The following is a 23,940-nucleotide window of genomic DNA, read 5'->3' on the forward strand; positions in this document are numbered from 1 at the left end:
AACAATTAGAACATAGAAATCTACAGCACATTACAGGCCCTTTGGCCCACAATGTTGTGCTAACCATGTAATCTACCCTAGAAACTGCCTAGAATTTCCCCAGTGCATAGCCCTCTATTTTTCTAAGCTCTGTGTATCTATCTAAGAGTCTCCTGAAAGACCCTATTGTATCTGCCTCTACCACCGTTGCTGGCAGTGCATTTCACACACCCAACACCAAAAACTTACCCCTGACATCCCCAGGGGTGAAAAAATTAATTATGACGATAAGGTAGCAAATACTATAAAGCAAGATACCAGAAGTTTAAAAGAGAGGGAAGAGTGAACACAGAACTACTAGAAGAAGACACGGAAGTGGTAGTAATGGTGAACAAAGAAATGGCAGAAGAACTTGTAACAAAAATGTTTTAAAATTCATTATATGTTCTTTCCTGATTCAGCAAGCAGTATTTGCAAACAATGGAGGTACTCTGTGTTCAAAGTTCAAAGGAAAATTTATTACTATACAACCCTGAGATTCTCTCATGCTGGTAACTGTTCTTGAACCTGCTGGTGTGAGTCCTGAGGCTCTTGTACCTTCTGCCTGATGGCAGCAGCAAGTGCATGGCCTGGGAGGTGAGGATCTTTGCTGATGAATGCTGCTTTTCTACGGCAACATTTCATGTAGATGTGCTCAGGGATTGGGAGGGCTTTACCCATTATGTACACATGATAAAGGCCACATGAATTCACTTTATTGGAATTATATAAAGCATTTGCAAATGATTAATGAGGTAGCAGTACAAAGAAAAACAAAGTGATATTTGTCATCCACGTAATAAACTGAGCTGTACAATGCCAAAGGGAAATACAGATCGGGCATCCTTTCTCTCTCCCTGTCTCTCTTGACGTCCAACTCTTAGCACCAGCTGAGACCCGGCCTAAGAGAAAACTCCCCCTTTGCACAAAGAGATTGACCTTGTTTATACCTTTCAGGACTGCTTTTTATCTTACACAACATTCACCCTAGACACCCACAATTTATAAACAGTGACAGTAGGCGTGCAAGGAGGAAAACATCCTTCACCAGTATCTAATCTTAATGATAGCCATTCAAAACAGCGACGAAACATTGGTCTGTAAAGGCAAGACCAGATCTTCACCACATTTCAAGCTGGTACAATGTTGTGTTTCAGACTTCCATTTTACTGCAGCATATCGCAAGGAGGAATCAAATTTAACTCTTTCCTTACAGAACTGAATGAGAATTTTTGAGTCATTCTTTCATGTGGCAGACACCAGCAACATGCCAGGAATTCCAGAGTCAGAGGGCAGAGGTGAGTGCACTCACTACTACTGACAAGGAGGTGCTTGGGAGGCGCTGAAAAGACTAAAGTTAGACAAGTCAGCGAGACAGGTGACCAGTGGTGTTGGGTCTGGTACTGTTCATGTTATATGTTAATGATCTGGATGATGGAATTGGTGGCATTGTGGCCAAATTTGCAGATGATACAAAGATAACTTGGAGGGGCAGGTAGTGTTGAGGAAGCAGGGAGTCTGCAAAAGGACTTGGATAAGTTGGGAGGAGTGGCAGATGGAACACAGAGTAAGGAAGTGCAGAGTCATGCACTTCGGAAGAAGGATTAAAATGTACTTCTGAATGGGAGGAGAATTCAGAAATCAGAGGTGCAAAGGAACTTGGGAATCCGAGTGCAGGTTAACTTGCAGGTTGAGTCAATATTAGCATTCACTTCGAGAGGGCTGGAATATAAAAGCAAGAATGTAATGGTGAAGCTTGATAAGATTTTGGTCTGACCACATCTGGAGTACTGAGAGCAGTTTTCGGCCCCATAGCTAGGGAAGGTTGTGCTGACATTGGAGATGGTCCTATAGAGGTTTACAAGAATAATCACAGGGATGAAAAGGGCTAACACGTGAGCAGTATTTGACGGCTTTTTGCTTGTATCTGCTGAAGTTCTGAAAGATAAGGCGGAAAATCTCATTGAAAAACCTACTAAATATTGAGAAGCCTAGACAGAGTGGACATGGAGAAGTTGTTCATTAGCGAGTCTAGAACCAGAGGGAATAAAAGGATATCTCCATTAGAACAGAGATGAGGAGGAATTTCTTTAGCCTGAGGGTGCTGAATCTGTGGAATTCTTTACCACAGACAGCTGTAAAGGCCAAGACATTGGGCATTTTTAAAGCATAGGTGGCTAATTTCTTGATCAATAGGAGTGTCAACAGTTATGGGGAGAAGGCATAGAATGGGCTTGAGAGGGAATAATAAATTAGCCTTTATTTTTCCCAGGGCTGAAATGGCTAACACGAGGGGGCATAGTTTTAAGGTAAGTTTTCACACAGAGAGTGGCAGGTGTGTGGAATGCACTGCCAGTGATGGTGTAGAGGTAGATACAATGGGCTCTTTTAGGAGACTCTTAGATAGATACATGGAGCCTAGAAAAATAGAGGGCTATGCAGTAGGGAAATTCTAGGCAGTTTCTAGGGTAGATTACATGATTGGCACAACATTGTGGGCCGAAGGGCCTGTAACGTACTATAGATTTCTATGTTTCTGTGTTCCTATGACCGAACGGCAGAGCAAACTCAAACGGGCTGAATGGCCTATTTCTGCTCCTATGTCATAGGGCCGCAAGGAGCAGACTGGGAACAAAACAAGAGCTGAACCGTTTGGGAAACAATTTCTTTAGCCAAATGCTGATGAACCTTTGCAATCATCCGCCGTAGAAACTGAATTGTTGAGTTCATTCAAGATAGATTCCTTAATATCAGAAGAGTCACAGGAGATAGTACTAAAGTAGATCAGCCATAATCTCAGAATCACCTTATATACAGATACCCCTGCAACTAGCTTCCCTTTATGGTTATGTGCCTAAGACTTTGGCACTGTACTGTAGTAATTTTAATGTATTGCACTGTGCTGCCGCCGCAAAATTAAAAAAATAATCTACTGTATGTGAGTGATGCTAAGCCTGATGCTGATATGGGTCTCTACTGTGGACTGAGAGTGGGAAGGGGGCAGGGAGAGGGTAATTGTTGTAATGTGAGTATTATTAAAAGTAAGTTAATACTAATCGGGAAGCTGTTAGTAACGAGAGGTTGGTTCCGGGGTCGGCCGGGTTTTACTCCCGGTGTGCATTGTACGTAGTTCCACCACCCATACTGCACGAGGTACCTGAAAGCCTCTTATTGTAAATATCATCTGCCATTCCAGATAAAGATGTTCTTTTGGCCATGAACTTGGCGAGTGGTCCTTTTGTAAAGTAGAAGCTACCACAGTAATAATGGTTGGGGAAAGTGAAAGGAAAGGGAAGAGAGTGGGAAACACCAGAGAGATATTCTGCAATGTTCAATAAACCAATTGTCTGGAATCAAATAACCTTGCCTGGTATCTCAGGGGTGGGCGCGTCAGCACCCATGCCACTTCTGCCCTGGAACTCCTCCTCTGCTAGCTGTCTCACACCCCCTCCTTACCTCCACCCATGGCATTCCTAAAATCCTTTGCTCCTGCCAGATTTACAAACTCGCTCTCCGCTCCACGTTGACAAATACAGTACTGTGCACCCTAGCTGTACATGTACTTATATATAGTGTTTCTTTATAATGCTGTTTTGGATCTGGAGTAAGAATCATTGTTTTCCTTTACACTTGTGTACTGAAGAATGACAATAAACAATCTTTAACCTTGACTGTTGAAGGGACAGGTAACCTTCCCCTGCTGCTGTTCCTAATGCCATTTTTTTAAATGAAAGCCACATTAGTATCAAATATAGAACAATTATACTTCCTTGGACCACTGTAAGTAAAACTTTAAGACTCAGTCCCTAGGAACTAAAAGTCAATTTATTAAAACTAATGCTAAACAAAGGATTACTCATAAGTTTACCAAACAAAATGGCCAGTGGTACAACATGGGCACAAGTGTTTGTCCTATCATGAGGCCCATAGCACCTTTGGAAAGTCAGTTACAGAATGCACTGATGGTTTCAGCAGTGATGGATCAGATTTCTGTTCATTACTGGATTATAATATATGGGGTTCATTCTAACTCGAACCTTTATTCCATCAAAGAATTCCTCCAAATGGTGTTAACAGGAATCTAGCATGCAAACATCATCTACAGTGTAATTTTCAATGTTGCCAGTTTGATATAAAGGCAGTCATCATCTACACATGGAACATAGAACTTTCACTCACCTTTCCCTCAATGACAGCAAAGGAAAGCTGGCCACCGATCTCAGAAAGCAGGGTGGAGTACATACCCACTTGTGTTGAGGTGGAGATTGGTGAATGCTTCATGTACCTAGATGTAAGTAACACCAGTAGCTTTTCCTGGTCCAATCACACTGACACTATGACCAAGAAAGCATACCTACACCCCTGTTTCCTCAGAAGGCGAAGGAATGTCCAGTTTGGACCTCAACAATTTTTATAGGTGCTCTTTAGAGAGCATCTTATCGAGATGCTTCACAGTTTGGTGCAGCAACAGCTCTGCCCAAAACCATAGGAAATTGGAGTGAGATGGGAAACCATCTCAGTCCATCACAAAAAGCAGACTCCCCTCCCGATTACACTTGCCACTCTCAGGAAAGCAATCAACATAATTAATGATGCCCCCCTCCCCCACCCACTCTGGTCAGTCTCTCTCCTCCCTCCTTCCATTAGGCAGAGGATACAAATGCTTGATGACATGCTCCACTAGCTTCTGTTCTGCTGTTATAAGATTCTTGAGCGGACCTCTTATATGATCAAGATGAACTCTTGATCTCTCAATCTACCTCACCATTGCCCTTGTGCCTTGTTTGTCCACCAGCACTACATTTTCTCTGTAACTGTAACGTAATATTCTGCACTCTGTTATTGCTTTTCCCTCTGTACTACCTCGATATACTTACGCTTTGGAATGATCTGTATGGATGACATGCATGACAAAGTTCCTCACTGTATCTCAGTACACATAATAATAAACCACTTTCCCCGTGGACAAAGCTATTTCAAGGTTCAACACTTAAATTGAATAGATTAGATTACTGTCATGCACACCACGTTGCAATAAAATTCCTTAGTCATAGTAAGTACAACAGTGAGCATAGAACAGCAGAATGGGGCAAAGATTGGAGTGTAATGTGAAGCAGTGCAAAAATAGAAAGTGACAACAGTGGAATTACTGAGAGAGGTGGAGTTAAGAGTATGCGAACGTGGCAGCACCACTGGGAAGGGAATATGGATGTTGGCTGAGGAGTGTGAAAGCAGTGGGGAAGAAGCCTGTTATCAATCTGGTCTTTCAAACTCCCATATCTTCTCCCAAAAAGTTTAATCAAGTTAGTTTTTGAGATTTTGAAGGGGTGAAAAGGAAAGAAAAGGTAGGACTGTGGATTTTTTCTACATGGAGAATGGCCCTGTTCTGCCTGGTCAAAGCCATGCTGACTGTCCCTAACTACATTGTTTTCCAAATGCTCATGTAACTCCCTGGGTCGCCTCAGGCTCGCTCAGCTCGTTCTTGTCTAGGGGGAGCAGCCTTCGGCCCCGCCAAACTGGGTAATCAGCTGGTGTGGATGCTGTGTGATGTCCCCGCCTCGCCCAAAAACAGACAGTACACCATATGCGATTAAATGAGTACAATTTATAAAGATTACTATAACTAAGTGATTAATAACGATACAGTATATATGAAGAGAAAATTAAAGAAAAGGCGCCAAACTTATCAAAGTCCAAACCACTTCGTGCACAGCCGTTGGAGCTCAATTTCTGAAGTCTTCTGGCCACCATTCGATCCCCTCCAAACTCCTCGACTCGCAGCTCAGGACCCTCCGAACTCCTTGACTCTCCAAACAGCTCAGGACCCTCCGAGTGGTCAACCAAGCACATCTAGCTTCATCCCCCCCCCCTCCTCGGAGAATCTCCCGGCCTCGGACCCCCCTTTGGGGTCTGATCCTCGCCCAGCTTAGAGCATTGCGTCCTCTCTCTCGACCCCCTCGCGCCGATCTGCCCAAAAGCCCGTCAACAAAAGCTTACAGACTCAGAAGAAAGAACATTAATCCCCATTTGGTTTACAAAGGAATACCATTCTCATTATCAGTAAATTAGCATTCCTGCTAGTTAACAAAAGGAACCCCTTTCCCAACAGTAACAAAGAAAAAAAAACCCCTTTACACTCATAGATCCTATCTCTAACTTAAATCCTCTTCAACAACTTAATTACCATTAACATGAGTCTCACTGGCCTATAGCTTCCAGGATTATTCCTATTCTCCTCCTTGAATAACAGTAGCTATTCACCAGCCCTTCAGGACCTCACCAAGCTAGACAGGACATGACAATACTGGTCAAGGCCCCAGCAATCTCACCTCTTGCATGCCTCAGTACCCTAGGGCATATCCAATCAGGTTGATCCATTGTAATGTGCTTTAAGAGTCTCAACACTACTTTCTTTATTTTGTAAAGCTCTAGCATGTTGGTATGATCTACATTGATCTCCCTCTCCTCCTTAGTTAATAATTATGTGAAGCTCTCATTTAGGACTTCATCCACATCCTCTGCCTAAAATCACTAGATCCCTTCTTTATCCTTCAGTGGCCATATCTCCTCATTTGCTGCCCTCTTGCTCTTGATGTATGTATAGAAAGCCAAGGGATCCCTTTAATCTACTTGCAAAGAAGCTCCTTCTGGCTTTCCTAATTCCCTTCTTGAGTTGCTTTCTGGCTATGTTATAATTGTCACGGGGCTCTGTTTGATTTTAGCTTCCTAAACTTCACACACAAACACCACTTTTCTTTTTGACTAAATTCGCCACCTCTCAACGTCCAAGCAGCTTGATAGTTCGCATTTCTAATTTAGAAAGCAGTTACTCCTACCCATCACTGAACGTGTTCACTACCACTCCCCTTCACCCTGGTGCACTTTAAACGACTTCTGCAGATGGAGTGGACTCAGTTGGCAGGAAGCCACCCATAAACTGGATTCAGCCGAATGAAATATGAGACTCTGAACAGTTTACAGCAACCGTTACAGTGAGCTAATGAAGCAAGCTGCTCAGAACAGTGGCTCAGCATTAACCGTGCTGGTGGCACTGGTTATGCAAAACTGAGCAGAGCCAGCAGCTCTTCTCCAACGACCTCCCGGTGAGATGCCGGTGACATCTCCACTCAAAGCTGGCCATAAACAGATCGCAAGCTCCATCTCCGGATGTTGGCCTTGTGTCCAGGCAGTGGCCAGCCTTCACTGTCCAGGGCATGCCCTCTACAGGTTACTACTAAGAAGACCCACACTCAATGTTTTAAGGACATCTTTATCCACTCTACCATCAGATTTCTAAATGGTCCATGAGCGCCATCTTATTATTCGTCTTGCACCATTTCATTGATTTTGTAACTCCGAGTCATTACTGAGTCAGTATTGGTGCCACAAACCAACAAAGTCCATTACATATCTCAGTGATAATAAATTTGATTCTGAAGTCTTCGGACTAAATTTATCAATCACTCTTTATCAAGAGTTTCTTAACAAATGCACTGGAAAGATTTCAAACAAAGTCCGAGGAAAGGTTCACCCCATCGCCACAGGTTCAATCTGCTCTACAACTCAGCTCTTCCAGTTTAATGGATCTCCATGCATTTGAAACGTATTGAGAGAGGCATTTGGGATTTACTTCATGTAACTATTGTTTAAAGTTTGGAAGAAAAACCAGGCAGATATTGATGCAATAGAAGTAGGCACAACTCATCAATCCTCAGCCTTTCAACAAAATTATAATACTTTGTTAGAGTAATGCTCCAGCAAGTCAGTCCCTGGCCTCCTCTTGCGCCAAGATGAGTCTACCCCCAGGTTCGAGGAACAATACCTCATAACTCTTCAGGGTAGCCCCATGGCATGAATATTGATTTCTCCCCCCCCCCCTCCCCCACTTCCATTCCCATCTCTGGCCTTTTACTTCTTTTCACAAAGATGAGAAAATCTGCAGATGCTGGAAACCAAAACAAAACACACAAAATGCTGGAGAAACTCAGCAGGCCAGGCAGCATCTAGGAAATGAGTACGGTCAACATTTTGACCTGCCTATCACTTCTTCTTGCCTCCCTATCATTTCCCCCGGGTCCCCTCCTCTTTCCCTTTCTCCAATGGTCCACTCTCCTCTCCTACCAGATTCCTTCCTCTCCATCCCTGTACCTTTGGCTACCCACTTGGCTTTTTCTATCACCATCCAGCTACCCTCCTTTCCCTCCTCATACCTTTTTATTCTGGCATCCAGTCCTGAAGAAGGTCTCAGCCCAAAACATCGGCAGGTTATTCATTTCCATAGATGCTGTCTGACCTGCTGAGTTCCTCCAGCATTTTGTGTATGTTACAGTGGTAGAGTATGTAGAATAACCCTGAATCATCCTAGAGTACTTTTTTTCCCATAAAAAAATGCTCTGAGATGACTTAGGGAGTTTCTACATACACTGCCAAAGTTGAGAGTACAGCTTAGTTTCATCCTCTCAAGAAATATTTAAATTATTTAGAGATACAGCACAGTGACAGGCCCTGCCAACCCAATGAGCCTGCACTGCCTAATTATAGCAAAGTGACCAATTAACCTGGTAACCCAAACGTTTTTGGAATTTGGGAGGAAACTGGAGCACACAGAGGAAACCCACATAGACATAGGGAGAACCTGCAAACTCCTTACAGACAGCAGTGGAATTAAACCTGGGTTGCTGGCACAGAAATAGCTTTACATTACCATACTGACCCTCTGTCAGGACAATATTTTTGCTCAGTATTATTTACTATATTTTTATTGTTTTCATGATTTGTCTCCTTTTGCACATTGGTTGTTAGTCTTTGTTATTTTTTCATTAATTTTATTGCATTTCTTTATTTTCCTGTCAATGTCTGCAAGAAAATGAACCTCAAGGTAGTATATGGCTATAAATATATACATTGATAATAAAACAAACTTTGAAATCCTGTGAGCTATAGAAAATAACTTTAGTGGACCTACCTCGTGTGCAGCTGCTTTGCTGTCTGCACAAAGCAGGATTGGTCTGTTTCCTTCAGAACTTCCTGAGCATAGCCCACCAGTCCGCTATTCTCCAACATTCCCTGATATTCATCCATCTGGTAATGCAGCCTCTCCAGCTTTGAGCTTTGGCTGTCCTCAATTGACTTGATCAGCTTCATTTTGCGCTGCTCCAGGATGCTGCAGAGCCTGTCAATCAAGTCAGTCGCTTCTCTTTTCGACTTCTCTCCATTCCTCTGAAATCAAAGGAAACTACGAGTGAAAGGACTGCCCCTTCAACATCATGATTCATCTAATTTGCCCTATCCATGCGTACAATTTTGTCATCCTATATTTGATTGTCATCAGGACAGGGAGTAAAATCTTGCTCCATCTGAATTTTGTTTCACCAGCCACGATATTCTCTTGCTTTGTGCTTCTGCCCTGTCAGCCTTGCTCTCAACACAAAGCGCACTCAATTAGCCAATAGCTTTTCATCAGCTCGGCATGTCCGACCCAGCACTAGGTGCATCCCTTCAAGAGTGATTAACCGAATTACTTACTCACGTTTATTAACTAACACTTCCCTTCCCCTATGCAGGCTAATCTGCTATTTCAAAACAGCGTTCTGGACACACGACTCAATTTAAAAACAATTGGATGAAGCTATCATTCTTATCAGCATATCAAATGCTTTATCTAAAAATTTTCAGAAAGATTTCCATCTCCTTCATATGTTACTGCTGAATGTCGGTAATTTCCCCACTCTGACCTTTTGCCCCTTCTCACTTGTCTATCATCTTGCCCTGGGTTGCCTTCTCCTTCCCTTTCTCCCATGGTCCACTCTCCTCTCCTATCAGATTCCTTCTTCTTCAGCCCTTGACCTTTCCAAACGACCTGGTTTCATCTATCACCTTCCATCTAGCCTCCTTCCCCTGCCGCCCCACCTTTATATTTTGGGGTCTTCCCCCTTCCTTTCCAGTCCTGAAGAAGCGTCTCAGCCAAATCTTATTCATTTTCATAGACGCTGCCTGGCCTGCTGAGTTCCTCCAGCATTTTGTGTGTGTTGCTGTAGAAATGTGGATAATTTTTACATTTTTGCTGGTGGTGTATGACAGGCCATATCATATTAACTAACCATTGTAGCACCTCTTCTTCCCAGAAATAAAATACCGCTGATGTAGGAAATCTGAAATCAGATACCAAGTGCTGGAGAAACTCAACAGGTCAGGTAACATTTGTAGAGAGAGAGAGAGGGAACATTTTAGTTCTAATGGAAAATTGTTATGATAAAATGCTCTCTCTACCCCCTCTCTCTCTCGACAGATACTGGCCAGTTTGCTGAGCAACTCAAACATCTTCAGATTTATTTCAAGTTTTCATTCTCACTGACTTCACAGATTTCGTCAGCCTTGTTGGGACAGTTTCCATCCACCCACTTGGGGATTTGCTGGGCACCACTGCAAATAGTTTAAATGTGTAGAGCCATAGATCATATAATTCATAGATTACTTACAAAATTTATGAGGTGTATGGATAAGGTAAACACAAGTAGGTTTCTTCCCAATGTACTTATGTTGGGTGAGACTAGAACGAGAGGTCATAGGCTAAGGGAGAAAGGTGAAAAAGTTAAGGGGAGCCAGAGGGGAAACTTCTTCACTCAGAAGGTGGTGTGAGTGTGGAACGAGCTGTCAGTGCAAGAGGTGGATGTGGATAAAGGAAGTTTGGGTAAGTACATGGGTGGGAGGGATATGGAGGGCTGTGTTCCAGGTCGAGTTGATTGATGGGACTAGGCAGAATAACAGATCAGCACAGACTAGATGGGCTGAAAGGCCTGTTTCTGTGCTGTAGTATTTTATGACTCAATCACTACTGCACAGTAACAGGCCCTTTGGCTCACCTAGTTCCTGCTGGCCTGCTTTTCTGCTTCACACATCTACCAGTACCCAGACCGTAGCCCTCCCTCCATAGCTCTCCCACCCATGTGCCTAAAAATAACTGCAATTAGAAAGCTACAACTGAGAGGGAGGCACAAAGGGGAAGAGATTCCCTGTTTATTTCACACCTCTCAACCTGCAGTCAGTGAAGCTGTTTGAAATGCAGCCATTTTTGCAGATTAGAAGTAGAGCAGTCAGAATGCTCTCAGCAAGCTCCCTCAAACTGCTGCGTGAGGAGATAATGACCTTCTTTTAGTAAAGTTCTGTGAAGGATAAATATTGGCAGGCCACCAGGTAAAGATCCCTTGTCCTGCAGGACCTTTAAGTTGAAAGCAGAGAACTCCGCTTAACTCTTATACAATAGCCTGCGTCATGAGCCACGCTTCTTCACTCAGAAGTCTGGAAGATTAGCTTTACTTGTCATACGTACATCAAAATGTAGAGTAAAAGGTGTTGTTTCCACCGACCAACACAGTGCAAGGATGTGCTGGCGGCAGCCTACATACGCCGCCACGCTTCTGGCACTAACATAGCACGCCCGCAAAAGGTGGGAGGAAACCGGAGCACCCCCAGAGAAATCCATGAAGTCACGAGGAGAATGTGCAAACCCCTTACAGACAGCAGTGGGCGATGAACCCCAATCGCTGGCACTGTGAAGTGTTATGCTGTAGCGGTGTGCTACAAGCAGCGCTAAAATTACGACACGGAGTCGGTAACTGCAGTCGAAGGAAAAACTTTATTCGAAAACTTCAGCCTCACTTTTAAGCCTCTGTCAACCGGCCCCCCATGGCGAAGAGGCTCCAAAGCTCTGTGCTCGCAAACCCCCGTAGGCTATCTAATTGTGAGTCAGTTCGGATACGCTAGGAAATGAGGCGCTACATAACCCCCCCCCAGAACCGGCGATACACCCCCCAATGTCCACAGCCTGGGGCAGAACCTGCTTGGGAGGTCGGCCTCTGCGCCGAGGCGCCGGAAACTCGGCCGGTTGCGCCAGGTCCACATGGGCCGGCTTGAGGCGGTCCACCGTGAAAACCTCCTCCTTCCCCCCAACGTCCAGCACGAACGTGGACCCGTTGTTCCGGAGCACCGTAAACGGCCCCTCGTATGGCCACTGCAGCGGTGGCCGATGCCCGCCCCTTCGTACAAACACAAACTTACAGTTCCGTAGGTCTTTGGGTACGCAGGTCGGGTGCCGCCCATGCTGTGAAGTGGGTATGGGGGCCAGGTTACCGAGCTTCTCGCGAAGTCTGCCCAGGACTGCAGTGGGTTCTTCCTCTTGCCCCCTCGGGGCTGGTAGGAACTCCCCGGGGACGGCCAGGGGCGCGCCGTATACCAACTCGGCCGACGAGGCGTGCAGGTCGTCCTTGGGCGCTGTGCGGATGCCGAGCATGACCCAGGGAAGCTCGTCCGCCCAGTTGGCTCCTCGCAGGCGGGCCATGAGGGCCGACTTCAGGTGACGGTGGAAACGCTCCACTAGCCCGTTCGACTGTGGGTGGTAGGCAGTGGTGTGGTGCAGCTGAGTCCCCAAAAGGCTGGCCATAGCTGACCACAGGCTGGAGGTGAACTGGGCGCCTCTGTCGGAGGTAATGTGGGCTGGTACACCAAAGCGGGATATCCAGGTGGCGAGCAGGGCTCGGGCGCAAGATTCGGAGGTGGTGTCGGTGAGCGGGACCGCCTCTGGCCATCTTGTGAACCGGTCCACGATAGTCAGGAGGTAACGCGCTCCGCACGACACTGGCAGGGGGCCCACGATATCCACATGAATGTGGTCGAAACGCCGGTGGGCGGGATGGAACTGCTGCGGTGGGGCTTTGGTGTGCCGCTGAACCTTGGCCGTCTGGCAGTGCATGCACGTTCTGGCCCATTCACTGACCTGTTTGCGGAGACCGTGCCAAACGAACCTGCTGGAAACCAGCCGGACAGTTGTCCGGATGGAGGGATGCGCCAAGTTATGAATGGAGTCGAAAACACGTCGCCGCCAGGCTGCGGGGACGACCGGACGGGGCTGGTCGGTGGCGACGTCACAGAGTAGGGTCCTCTCACCTGGGCCCACGGGGAGGTCCTGGAGCTGCAAACCAGAGACTGCAGTCCTGTAACTCGGAATCTCCTCATCTACCTGCTGTGCCTCTGCCAGTGCCTCAAAGTCTACCCCTTGGGAAAGGGCATGAACGGTAGGGCGAGAGAGCGCATCCGCCACGACATTGTCCTTACCCGAGACGTGCCGGACATCCGTTGTGTATTCAGAGATGTAGGACAGGTGGCGTTGCTGGCGGGATGACCAGGGGTCGGATGCTTTCGTAAACGCAAAGGTAAGCGGTTTGTGGTCCGTGAACGCGGTGAAGGGCCGACCTTCTAGGAAGTACCTGAAATGCCGGATTGCCAGGTAGAGCGCCAACAGTTCCCGGTCAAAAGCACTGTACTTGAGCTCGGGTGGCCGCAGGTGTTTGCTGAAAAACGCCAGGGGTTGCCAGCGACCTGCGATGAGCTGCTCCAGCACCCCACCGACTGCCGTGTTTGATGCGTCCACTGTGAGGGCGGTAGGGGTGTCCATTCTGGGATGTACTAGCATTGCGGCGTCAGCCAAAGCTTCCTTCGTTTGAACGAAAGCGGCGGCGGACTCCTCGTCCCAGGTAATGTCCTTGCTCGGACCCGACATCAGGGCGAACAGGGGGCGCATGATCCGGGCAGCTGAAGGGAGGAAGCGGCGGTAGAAATTGACCATACCTACGAATTCCTGAAGGCCTTTGATCGTGGTGGGTCGGGGGAAGTGGCGGACCGCATCTACCTTAGCGGGCAGAGGGGCTGCCCCGTCTTTAGTAATCCTGTGGCCCAGGAAGTCAATGGTATCAAGTCCGAACTGGCATTTGGCAGGGTTGATTGTAAGACCGTACTCACTCAGTCGGGCGCAGAGTTGACGGAGGTGGGACAGATGTTCCTGACGACTGCCGCTGGCTATGAGGATGTCATCCAAATAGATGAACGCGAAGTCCAGGTCCCGTCCCACCGCGTCCATTAACCACTGGAACGTCTGTGCGGCATTCTTCAGGCCGAACGGCATGCGGAGGAACTCGAAGAGGCCAAACGGGGTGATGAGAGCCGTTTTGGGGACGTCGTCAGGATGCATCGGGATTTGATGGTACCCTCGGACAAGGTCGACCTTGGAGAAGATCCGGGCGCCGTGCAGGTTTGCCGCAAAGTCCTGAATGTGCGGCACAGGGTAGCGGTCCGGTGTGGTAGCCTCGTTCAGCCTGCGGTAGTCGCCGCACGGTCTCCAGCCCCCCGTCGCTTTGGGCACCATGTGCAGGGGGGAAGCCCAGGGGCTGTCGGACCGCCGGATGATCCCCAATTCCTCCATTCTCTGGAACTCCTCCTTCGCCAGTCGGAGCTTGTCCGGGGGAAGCCGCCGAGCACGGGCATGGAGGGGTGGTCCCTGTGTCGGGATGTGGTGCTGTACGCCGTGCCTGGGCATGGCTGCTGTGAACTGCGGTGCCAGAACCGATGGGAACTCCGCCAGGACCCTGGTGAAATCGTTGTCGGACAGCGTGATGGAGCCGAGGTGAGGGGCTGGCAACTGGGCCGCGCCCAGGGAGAACGTCTGAAAGGTCTCGGCGTGTACCAGTCTCTTCCTGGGCAGGTCAACCAGCAGGCTGTGAGCTCGCAAAAAATCCGCACCCAGAAGCGGTTGGGCTACGGCGGCCAGTGTGAAGTCCCACGTGAACTGGCTGGGGCCGAACAGTAGCTGCACCTGACGGGTGCCATAGGTCCTTACTGTGCTGCCATTCGCGGCCCTCAGGGGGGGACCCGGTGCCCTGCTGCGGGTGTCGTAACTCGTCGGAGGTAAAACGCTGATCTCAGCCCCAGTATCGACCAAAAACCGGCGTCCCGACCTTCTATCGCACACATACAGGAGGCTATCCCGATGGCCAGCCGCCGTAGCCATCAGCGGCGGCTGGCCCTGGCGTTTCCCGGGAACTTGCAGGGCGGGCGGCAACGGCGGGCTTCTGCGCCCCACCGCTGGTGGTAGAAGCACCAGTGGTCATTGGGCCGGGGGTTAGTGGGCTCTGCGGCCGGGCCTGGACTGGTTTGCTGCCGGGAGCGTGGCTGGGAGATCTGTGCGATGGACGCCCCGCTCACCTTTTTGGCGTTCCACAGCAAGTCCGCCCGGGCTGCCACCTTCCGGGGGTCACTGAAATCCGCGTCGGACAGCAGCAGGCGTATGTCCTCGGGCAGCTGCTCCAGGAATGCCTGCTCAAACATGAGGCCTGTGTGTCCCTCGGCCAGAGACAACATCTCATTCATTAAAGCAGATGGAGGTCTGTCTCCCAAGCCATCCAGGTGCAGTAAACGGGCAGCCCGCTCGCGCCGTGAGAGTCCGAAAGTCCTGAGGAGCAGGGCTTTGAATTCCGTGTACTTGCCGTCTGCCGGGGGCGACTGTACGAACTCCGCGACCTGGGCAGCTGTGTCCTGGTCGAGGGAGCCCACCACGTAGTAGTAGCGGGTGTCTTCTGAGGTGATCCGGCGAACGTGGAATTGGGCTTCGGCTTGCTGGAACCATAGGTCCGGGCGCTGTGTCCAGAAACCCGGCAGTTTCAACGAAACCGCATGAACAGAGGCGGCGTCGGTCATTTCTGGTCCAAAAATCGTTTGGACCGTCGGGGTCACCAATTGTAGCGGTGTGCTACAAGCAGCGCTAAAATTACGACACGGAGTCGGTAACTGCAGTCGAAGGAAAAACTTTATTCGAAAACTTCAGCCTCACTTTTAAGCCTCTGTCAACCGGCCCCCCATGGCGAAGAGGCTCCAAAGCTCTGTGCTCGCAAACCCCCGTAGGCTATCTAATTGTGAGTCGGTTCGGATACGCTAGGAAATGAGGCGCTACAATGCTACCACGCCACCGCCAGAGTTCGATTTGAAACTGGAGACTTCGGACTCAGAAACAGGCATCTACCAGTGAAGAATGACTATTTGTTTCAGCCAAAAACAGGCAGGCAGGCAGCCATTTAAAAGCTTTCCTGAAAATCGTATTTGGGTGAACCTTGGAAATCAATAGAACATTGAATAGTAAGGTACAGTACAGGCCCTTCGGCCCACAATTTTGTGCCTAACTACTTTGTACATGAACCTACTCTGTGATCAAACTCTTGCCTCCTACATAGCCCAACACCCTGCATTTTTCTTATGTCCTTATTGTATCAGCCTCTCCCAGCATTCCTGGCAGTGTGTACCGCACACCCACCACTCTGTACAACAAAAAACTTACCTCTGATATCCCCACTATAGTTTCCTCCAATCACCTTTTGTAATGTTCTTTGGTGTTGGCCATTGTCTCTCATAATTTATGCCTCTCATAATTTTATACACCTCTATCAAGTCGCCTCTCATCCTTCTTTGCTCCAATGAAAAATGCTCCATCTCACTCAACCTTTCCTCATTAATCATGTTCTCTCATCCAGGTAGAATCCGGGTAAATCTCCTCCACACCCACTCTGGAGCTACCACATCCTTCCTATAATGAGATGAGCAGAACAGGGAATTGACCCTTCCTCCTCCTCCCCCTTCAGCTGATTTATAACCGCAAGCCTCAGCTTTCTCAGCTGAGAAGTAGGTAGTGTTATGAATGTACCACAGCTCTGAGGGGCCGAAGGGTGCGGGGTAGCCCCCCTCCTTTGTGAGAATCACAAGATCACTATTGATTTGGGTCAGGAGACCCAGGAAATGAGAAAGAGACGTGGGGAATGTCTTGACCCCCCCCCCCCCCCCGGCGATATAAAGCTACGGGAAACGGCCATTGTCTCTTGGGGACGGCCTTGTGTATTACAATACTGTGCTACGTGGAAGCCCTCAGGCAAAGTGGGCTGGTTGAGGGAGGGAATGCATCACCCCAACCTGATTGACATCTGAGACCCTGTGAGTCAGGATAAAAGAGGGTCTGTGGGAACAGCCCCTCAGACACACCAGAAGAAACGCTAGCGATCCCGTAATAGCGGAAGCCGGTGGGGGAGGACACATACGTTCGGTTCCATTTGCCCCGGAACCGGTGGCTTTTACCATGGAAGAACAGCTTTTAGCTAACAACGGGGAAACCAACTCCCAACGACTCTCGAAGGATTGGCCTCATAAAAGGACTGGGCAAGTTTAACCCGTCTTTCTCTCAAACCAAAACGCTGCAGCTTGAACGAACTAACAGTGACTTTTATATTTCCATTGGACAATACATTATCCCCTAGACAACGATAGAGCTATTTCTTATTGATTATTATTATACCCGCGCTTTTAGATTTAGTATTGATGACGTATATTATCTGTATGTTTGCATTGATATTATTTTTGGGTATCTTTATCAATAAATACTGTTAAAAATAGTACCATCAGACTTCAACGGACCTCTCTATCGTCACTGGTAAGTGACCCAGTTATAGGGTACGTAACAGTAGTTAGTAGGTTATATCAATCCCACCAATCCCATTTCATAAATAACATCATTACAAATTCAGAGATAATTTCCAGCAAGCCTGTTAGTGATGGACGGTGTTCACATTGTTGAGCCAAGGGGAGGAGAGTGGAGAAGGGAACGTGCGCACACTTCAGAAGGTACACAATTCTGAGAACAGGGACACATTTATTATTTAAAGTTTATTGGTTTATTTATAAGACTATTAGCTTTAGTCGGTGAGGTAGGAATGAGTCAATCTATACTAATAATCAGCCCAGAGTAACTTATCAGTAACAAAAACTCAGCAATGTCAATTAAAACCAAGGTCAAATCAATGGTTCAAACTGATTGGGACATTCAAATATGAACAAAGCCAAAGACAGCCCAGCCTATCTTTCTTTGACATTCTTCAAAGAACGCTCCAAATCTGAATCACACGAATTAGGGAGGGAAGATGGACCTGGTCCATAAGGTCATAAGACATAGGTGTAAAATTTGGCCCACAGAGCCTGCTCCGCAGTTCCATCTTGGCTGAATTATTATTCCTCTCACCCTCGTTCTCCTTTCTTCTCTCCATAACCTTTGATGCCCTTACCAATCGAGAACCTATCAACCTCCACTCGACCTCCACAGCCTCTGCGGTAATGAACTCCACAGATTAACCACCCTCTGCGGAATTCCTCCTCCTCTCTGCTCTAAAGGGACACTCCTCTATTCTGAGGCTGTGCCCTCTGATCCTAGACTCACTCTCGTTGGACACAACCTCTCCCTGTCCACTCTATGTAGACCTTTCAAAGTTTGTTAGGTTTCAATGAGATCCCTTCTCATTCTTCTAAGCTCCAGCAAGTACAGGCCCAGAGCATCAAAAACTCCTCGTGCATTAACTTCTTCATTCCTGGAATCATTCTCCAGAACTTCCTCTAAAGGCCCGTCTTTAGCTATTTACCATTTAAAAGCACAATTAAAAGGAATTGAGAATTTTAAAGGTGAAAAACAAACCAGGTGTTTTATTCAAAATGTCAGTGAAACATAGATGGTGCAGGTACATCCCAACAACTGTTCTGGCAGAACTGTCAGCTTTGCAAATCCCTAATGTCAACAGCAGTGACACAAGACTGAGAAACAGGTTAAATGCAAGGCAGGTTTAAGGTTAGAGCTCTGTGAAAGGCCTCCCGGAATTATCTAACTTCTTTTGTGTATGTTCTCATTTAAGTTGCATTGAATGAGAGTGCAGAAACAACAGGAAGATCAGCTGAAAAACTGAACAGTCCACAAACAGAACAAAGGGCCGAATGTAACCCTGGACTGCATCATCACTGGATTTTCACTGTCTAGTTTCTGCTAAATCTCAAAGAACTGGACAAAGTACTGTAAAACTGTACCAAAGCTCAATCCCATTGTTAGGAAATCCTATTGGTTTAGCACCTGGCTCACCAGGAGGTGATCCCTGTGTAATCTGACCCCACTTCCTGGATTTCCGCAAAACCCACCAAGACCCTATCTCAGCACTCCCTTTACAGTTACTGAGTTCACTGGAAATTTTACTGTGTAATATCTGAAAAACTGCATTTGCACATGTTGGGATGTTAGTGGGAATATTGTCCATACTCCAGGACATCTGTCAAGCAGTACAAAAGTCCTGAGCAACCTGCTTTTTTGCATTCTATGGATGAATGAATTACAAATGGCAACCTAAGGTGGAATGTCGTCTCGTTCAGCTCTGAATCCATGCCGAGGGCAAGAGCTTGCTGCTATTGGAAAATGGGTCACAATTGCCTTTGACCTACAAGTTAAACCTTGATAAGTCTTCAGTTGTGACATTGTACAGTCAAATCAGCTTGGTCCTCAATATTGCAGTCAACGGTGCTGATGATGTAAAAAGGCAGGATCCATCCTTGGCTACAACCCAGACTCTTTTGAGTTAGTGACGGAGAGGAGGTCACGAAACAAACTGTTATCCATCATGGACAATCAGGCACAACCTTTCCATGACCAACTGAATAAGCAGCGGCGCCCCCTTTCGAACAGACTCATTCAGCCCCACTGTCACGAGGATCATTACAGAAAATCTTTCCTATCAAAACAATAAGCATATTCAACAGTTCATCTCTGTGCGACAGGAGAACATAGAGGGATATGGGTAACCCTAGGTAATTTCTGAACTACGTACGTGTTCGGCACAGCATTGTGGGCCGAAGGGCCTGGATTGTGCTGTAGGTTTTCGATGTTTTCTATAGTTTCTAGGAGATCACACATTATAGTACAATAGTCGCTGTTTTATTATTTTGAACATTATTAATGCGTATTTTATTATTTGTTAAGTCTGCGCACCAAGTGTGTTTTTAAATGTTGTTGCTGTAATGAAAGAATTTCCCATTTGCGATTAATAAACTACTTAATATTGTTATTATTGAGGCTCTTCAGGCTTCACTGTGGTTAGCCCCTAAAGGTTAAGAGCATGCAATCACTCTGGAAAACATCTGTGCATGAATTCTTTTCCAGGGACGCCAACTACCACACCGGGCTTCAGAGAGTGTGGACTTGACCCAGGGCAAGAGACAGAAGCTGGCTCTGAGCAACATATACACAGCATATACACACTCTGAATACACAGTGATATACAAACACATGTGCACTTCGACCACAGATGCAGATAAAGAGACATATACACATTCACAGACAAACAGGTACTAATATAAAAGCAAATACTCATATACGTTTTGACTACATGCTCTCTTATACACACACACACACACACACACACACACACACACACACACACACACACAGACATACATGCTCATGAATGGGCACATGTAAAAAAACACACACCTATGCAGATTCTGGCTACATGCACATTAACTCAGTGGCCACTTCATTAGGTACACCTGCACACTAATGCAAATATCTAATCAGCCAATCATGTGGCAGCAACTCAATGCATAAACACATTCAGACATGCTCAGGTGATTTGGTTGCTGTTCAGATCAAACATCAGAATGGGGAAGAAATGTGATCTATGTGTTTTTGACTGTGGAGTGATTGTTGGTGCCAGATGGGGTGGTTTGAGTATCTCAGAAACTGCTGATCTCCTGGGATTTTCACACACAACAGTGTCTAGAGCTTACACAGATTGATCCAGTACATACACCCTAGATTATGTAAGACCATAAGACATAGGAACAGAATTAGGCCATTCAGCCCATCGAGTCTGATCCGCCATTCAATCATGGCTGATTTATTTTCATTCTCATCCCCACACTGGTGTATGGCCATCCTTCATCCTAATGGCTGGCAGCCATTCACCCTGGCCTGGGGAAGGCTGCACTCTCACTCCTGACACTCAGGGCTGCTTGCAGACACTGTTCGCCTGTGGCTGAGCCTGTGTACTCTAACCCTCCCATAAAACACTTCAGAACTTTCAGGAACCTGCAGAGAGGCAAGGTCTTGTGTAAGCGATGCTGTCATTGGGAGCAGTCAGAACCCACTCCACCACTGAAACAGTTAACACACTTGAAATCTGTCAAAAAATGAATGCTTCTGGCATTCAAAATCAATGAACACTACTAAAAAATAAATCATATGATAAAAATGTAAAAATTAAGAAAGGCAAATAAAAATTGGCAAAACATAAGATCACTTCAGAACATTTGATAACCATTAGGAAAGAGCATCATGCTGGTGTTCCACCACAGTTGTCCCAAGGGAAATAATTAGCAAAGAATAGGCAGTGCGTTTAGGAGTTCTGCTTTCCCTTGAGAATCCCAAACTTAGTAGCCCAAATATAGGGAAATTCCAACAATTCCTTGCAAGATCTGGTCCATAATCTAGCCACTTATTTAATTGGGAATGTTATAAATTAGCCACAGGAATAGTTAATGCTTTAAGATATACTGAGTTGTGAAAAGCATGCTAGAATTGAAAATTTTATTTACATGAACCAAAGAATGAACTACAATCCCTGCATTTTCCTCCTCAGGCTGATGTAATGTGGAACTTTTCCAGACCATTTGAAATACGGAACATTTTGGGAATCAGAACAGTAATTTTGTCATAAACTCTGAAGCATTGTTGACGATCCCTGCCGCCCATCCTACAATCCCTTTAACCCACTACCGTCAGGAAGGAGGTCCAGACGCACCAGGACCGGGACGACCAGACTGTGAGACTGATGCCACCACTGAGGCCTCGTCACCAGTTCACATTTCACCGTTTGTCTAAGCTGCGTGCCACTTGCATTTTGAATTTTACTTTATTCATTTACTTATGGTAATATTTTGGTTTGTATGCTGTGTGTGTTTTATGTTCTGTGGTGCAGTGTGGTCTGGAGGACATTGTTTGGCTTGGTCGTATAAAGCATATGTACAGTACAGGCAGGTGACGATAAACTTGAAATTGAACGCTGTTCCTGAGGAAGTGTAAATATCAGCTGCTACTTTAGGATGAATCTCCTCCTATTTCACGTTATATAGCAACAGTCATTCACAACCAATAGAATCTTCACTGCCTCTGAGCTGAAAGCTGGTCCATCACTACCTGACCACCCAACTATGTTGCCCCTCAGAACAGTATGACTCAAAGGACCAGAGTGAGAAACAACATTCCGATCAAAAAAATAAAGCCACAGACACTGGATATCAGAAATAAAAACTAGAAATATACCTTATTTAGAAATATAGTACCGGAAACACTTAACATTACTAACCCATCAGGTCGAGTCAAAAAACCTTCACATCTGAAATCAATGACCCGTCAGCAATTAATGAAAACTGCAGATATGAACTACAGCAGCAAATACTTTGCCAGTTTATTTCCTGCACCTCCTGTTTTCAAGCTGTCCTAGGTTCCTGAGATCACACTGACCGGGGAACAATGACCTCCTCATTACCGTAAAGATTTTCTTGTAATAACCCAATTCGAAGGGAGTACAGAGTTTGGACTGTCAACTCAAACTAAAGGCTAATATTAGAAACAAGAGTACTCAGTAGCTTTGTTTATTACACACTGCTGATATCAGTATTGTAATTGCTGGCATCAGTGCTTCAGTGAAAGCTTATCACCACCCTTTGATATTTTTCTAGATGCTTTTATTGAAGAGTGTTATCCATTGAGCAGGCGTACTGTGATTAGGGGTGTTAGTAATTTAAGAGGCGCAGTGTGTTAAGGTTAAACGTACACTTGGAAGGCAGTACGTCTTGTAAAAAGCGGGGGACTTAGACACGATGTTACGGGAGCCACACAAGTCCTGAATTCTTATGTATTTGCGTATATTTTGACCCTTACGGGTTGCTGGCAAGTTCACCTGTGTGTTACGTACTGAATGTAATGTGAGGGGGCATTCTGGGTAGATGGCTTACAAATAAAATAAACAGCTGCACGTTTGCTTCTGATCTTCTCGTCTCGCAGGAGAGAATGAGAATGTGACCATTCGAAAAGAGACAGGGAAGACGAGTTAACTTCTCTGGAATGTGACTGTGCTTGAAAATGACGGCAAAGTTTGTAAGCATGGGGTTGTATGACGAAACGACAGAGCAATGGAGTTCATATACTGAAAAATTTGAATATTTGGCTCTGGGAAATCAAATTTCAGATGATATTCATATTCTAACTTTTTTGATTGTGATGAGTGAAAATATGTTTAATTTATTATGCAGCCTAGAGCAACAGGCTAAGCCAGGTGATAAGCCTTATGAAGACATAATTAAAGTCTTCAAGGACTATTATTCAACTAAGCCTTTATTACTACTGAGAGGCTTAGACTTCAAGAGGAAGGCAAGTCTATTCCAGTTTGTAGTGGTGCTGAAGCAATTGTCTGAACACTGTGATTTTGGGCAGTTGCTGAATGACCCATTACGTGATAGACTCATATGTTGTCTGAAAGGTAAGATGAGTCAGAAACATTTGCTTACAGAAAACAGGCTAACATTACAGAAGGCAATTAAGATTAATACATCAATGGAGATGGCAGCTAAAGAAGCACAGCTATTAAGCGCATCTTCCCAAGTTAATCAAGTTTCTGCTGACTTTAAGAATGAGACACCTATTGGGAATCAGTGTTTCTGTTGTTGCAAAGCTGGCCATTCAGCAAAAGAATGCTGGTACAAGGATTTAGACTGCTGAAGCTGGCAAAAGGGGACATACTAAACACACCTGTAAAAGTAAAAAGACACTTTCATCCCAAAAGCCCTGTAATAAAGAAAAATGACTTTTGGAAAAACAAAAAGAAACATGTGAACAAGATGGGTCACACTGAGGACAGACTGAGTGATTCTCACTCTGTGGTTCAAAAAGCTTTGCAAGTTCTATGTTTCAGGGAGCAAAGATCATTGGGTGACCGCTCGTTCAGTTGAGGCCACATTGAGGTGCAGGTGCCGCAATATCTCTGGTGTCAGAGACGGTTTATAAGGATAAGTTGCAGCATCTCACCCCTGATGGGGGAAGGTTGACTTTAAAGACTTATGGTGGGGGAGGGGAGTAGTACATGTTACAGTGGAGATTAACGAACAGAGAAAGAAACTTCGACCGTGCATTGTTAAAGGTTCAGCACTTCTGGGCTGCTCAAACTCAGCTGGCCCAACCAATAATCTCAC

General features: G+C 46.1%; 1 protein-coding gene across 5 annotated transcripts in view; it reads right to left on the reverse strand.

Moving 5' to 3' along the window:
• trim36 (tripartite motif containing 36) overlaps positions 1 to 23,940 on the reverse strand; it is a 119,905-nt gene that overhangs the window by 47,312 nt on the left and 48,653 nt on the right. For all 5 annotated transcript variants that reach the window (XM_059969585.1, XM_059969589.1, XM_059969587.1 and 2 more), the window contains one exon: positions 8,984 to 9,237. In XM_059969585.1, the coding sequence (XP_059825568.1) occupies positions 8,984 to 9,237 (254 nt within the window). The remainder of the gene's footprint in view (positions 1 to 8,983; positions 9,238 to 23,940) is intronic.

Source organism: Hypanus sabinus, chromosome 5 (genome assembly GCF_030144855.1).
Source record: "Hypanus sabinus isolate sHypSab1 chromosome 5, sHypSab1.hap1, whole genome shotgun sequence".
NCBI classification, from domain to species: Eukaryota; Metazoa; Chordata; class Chondrichthyes; order Myliobatiformes; family Dasyatidae; genus Hypanus; species Hypanus sabinus.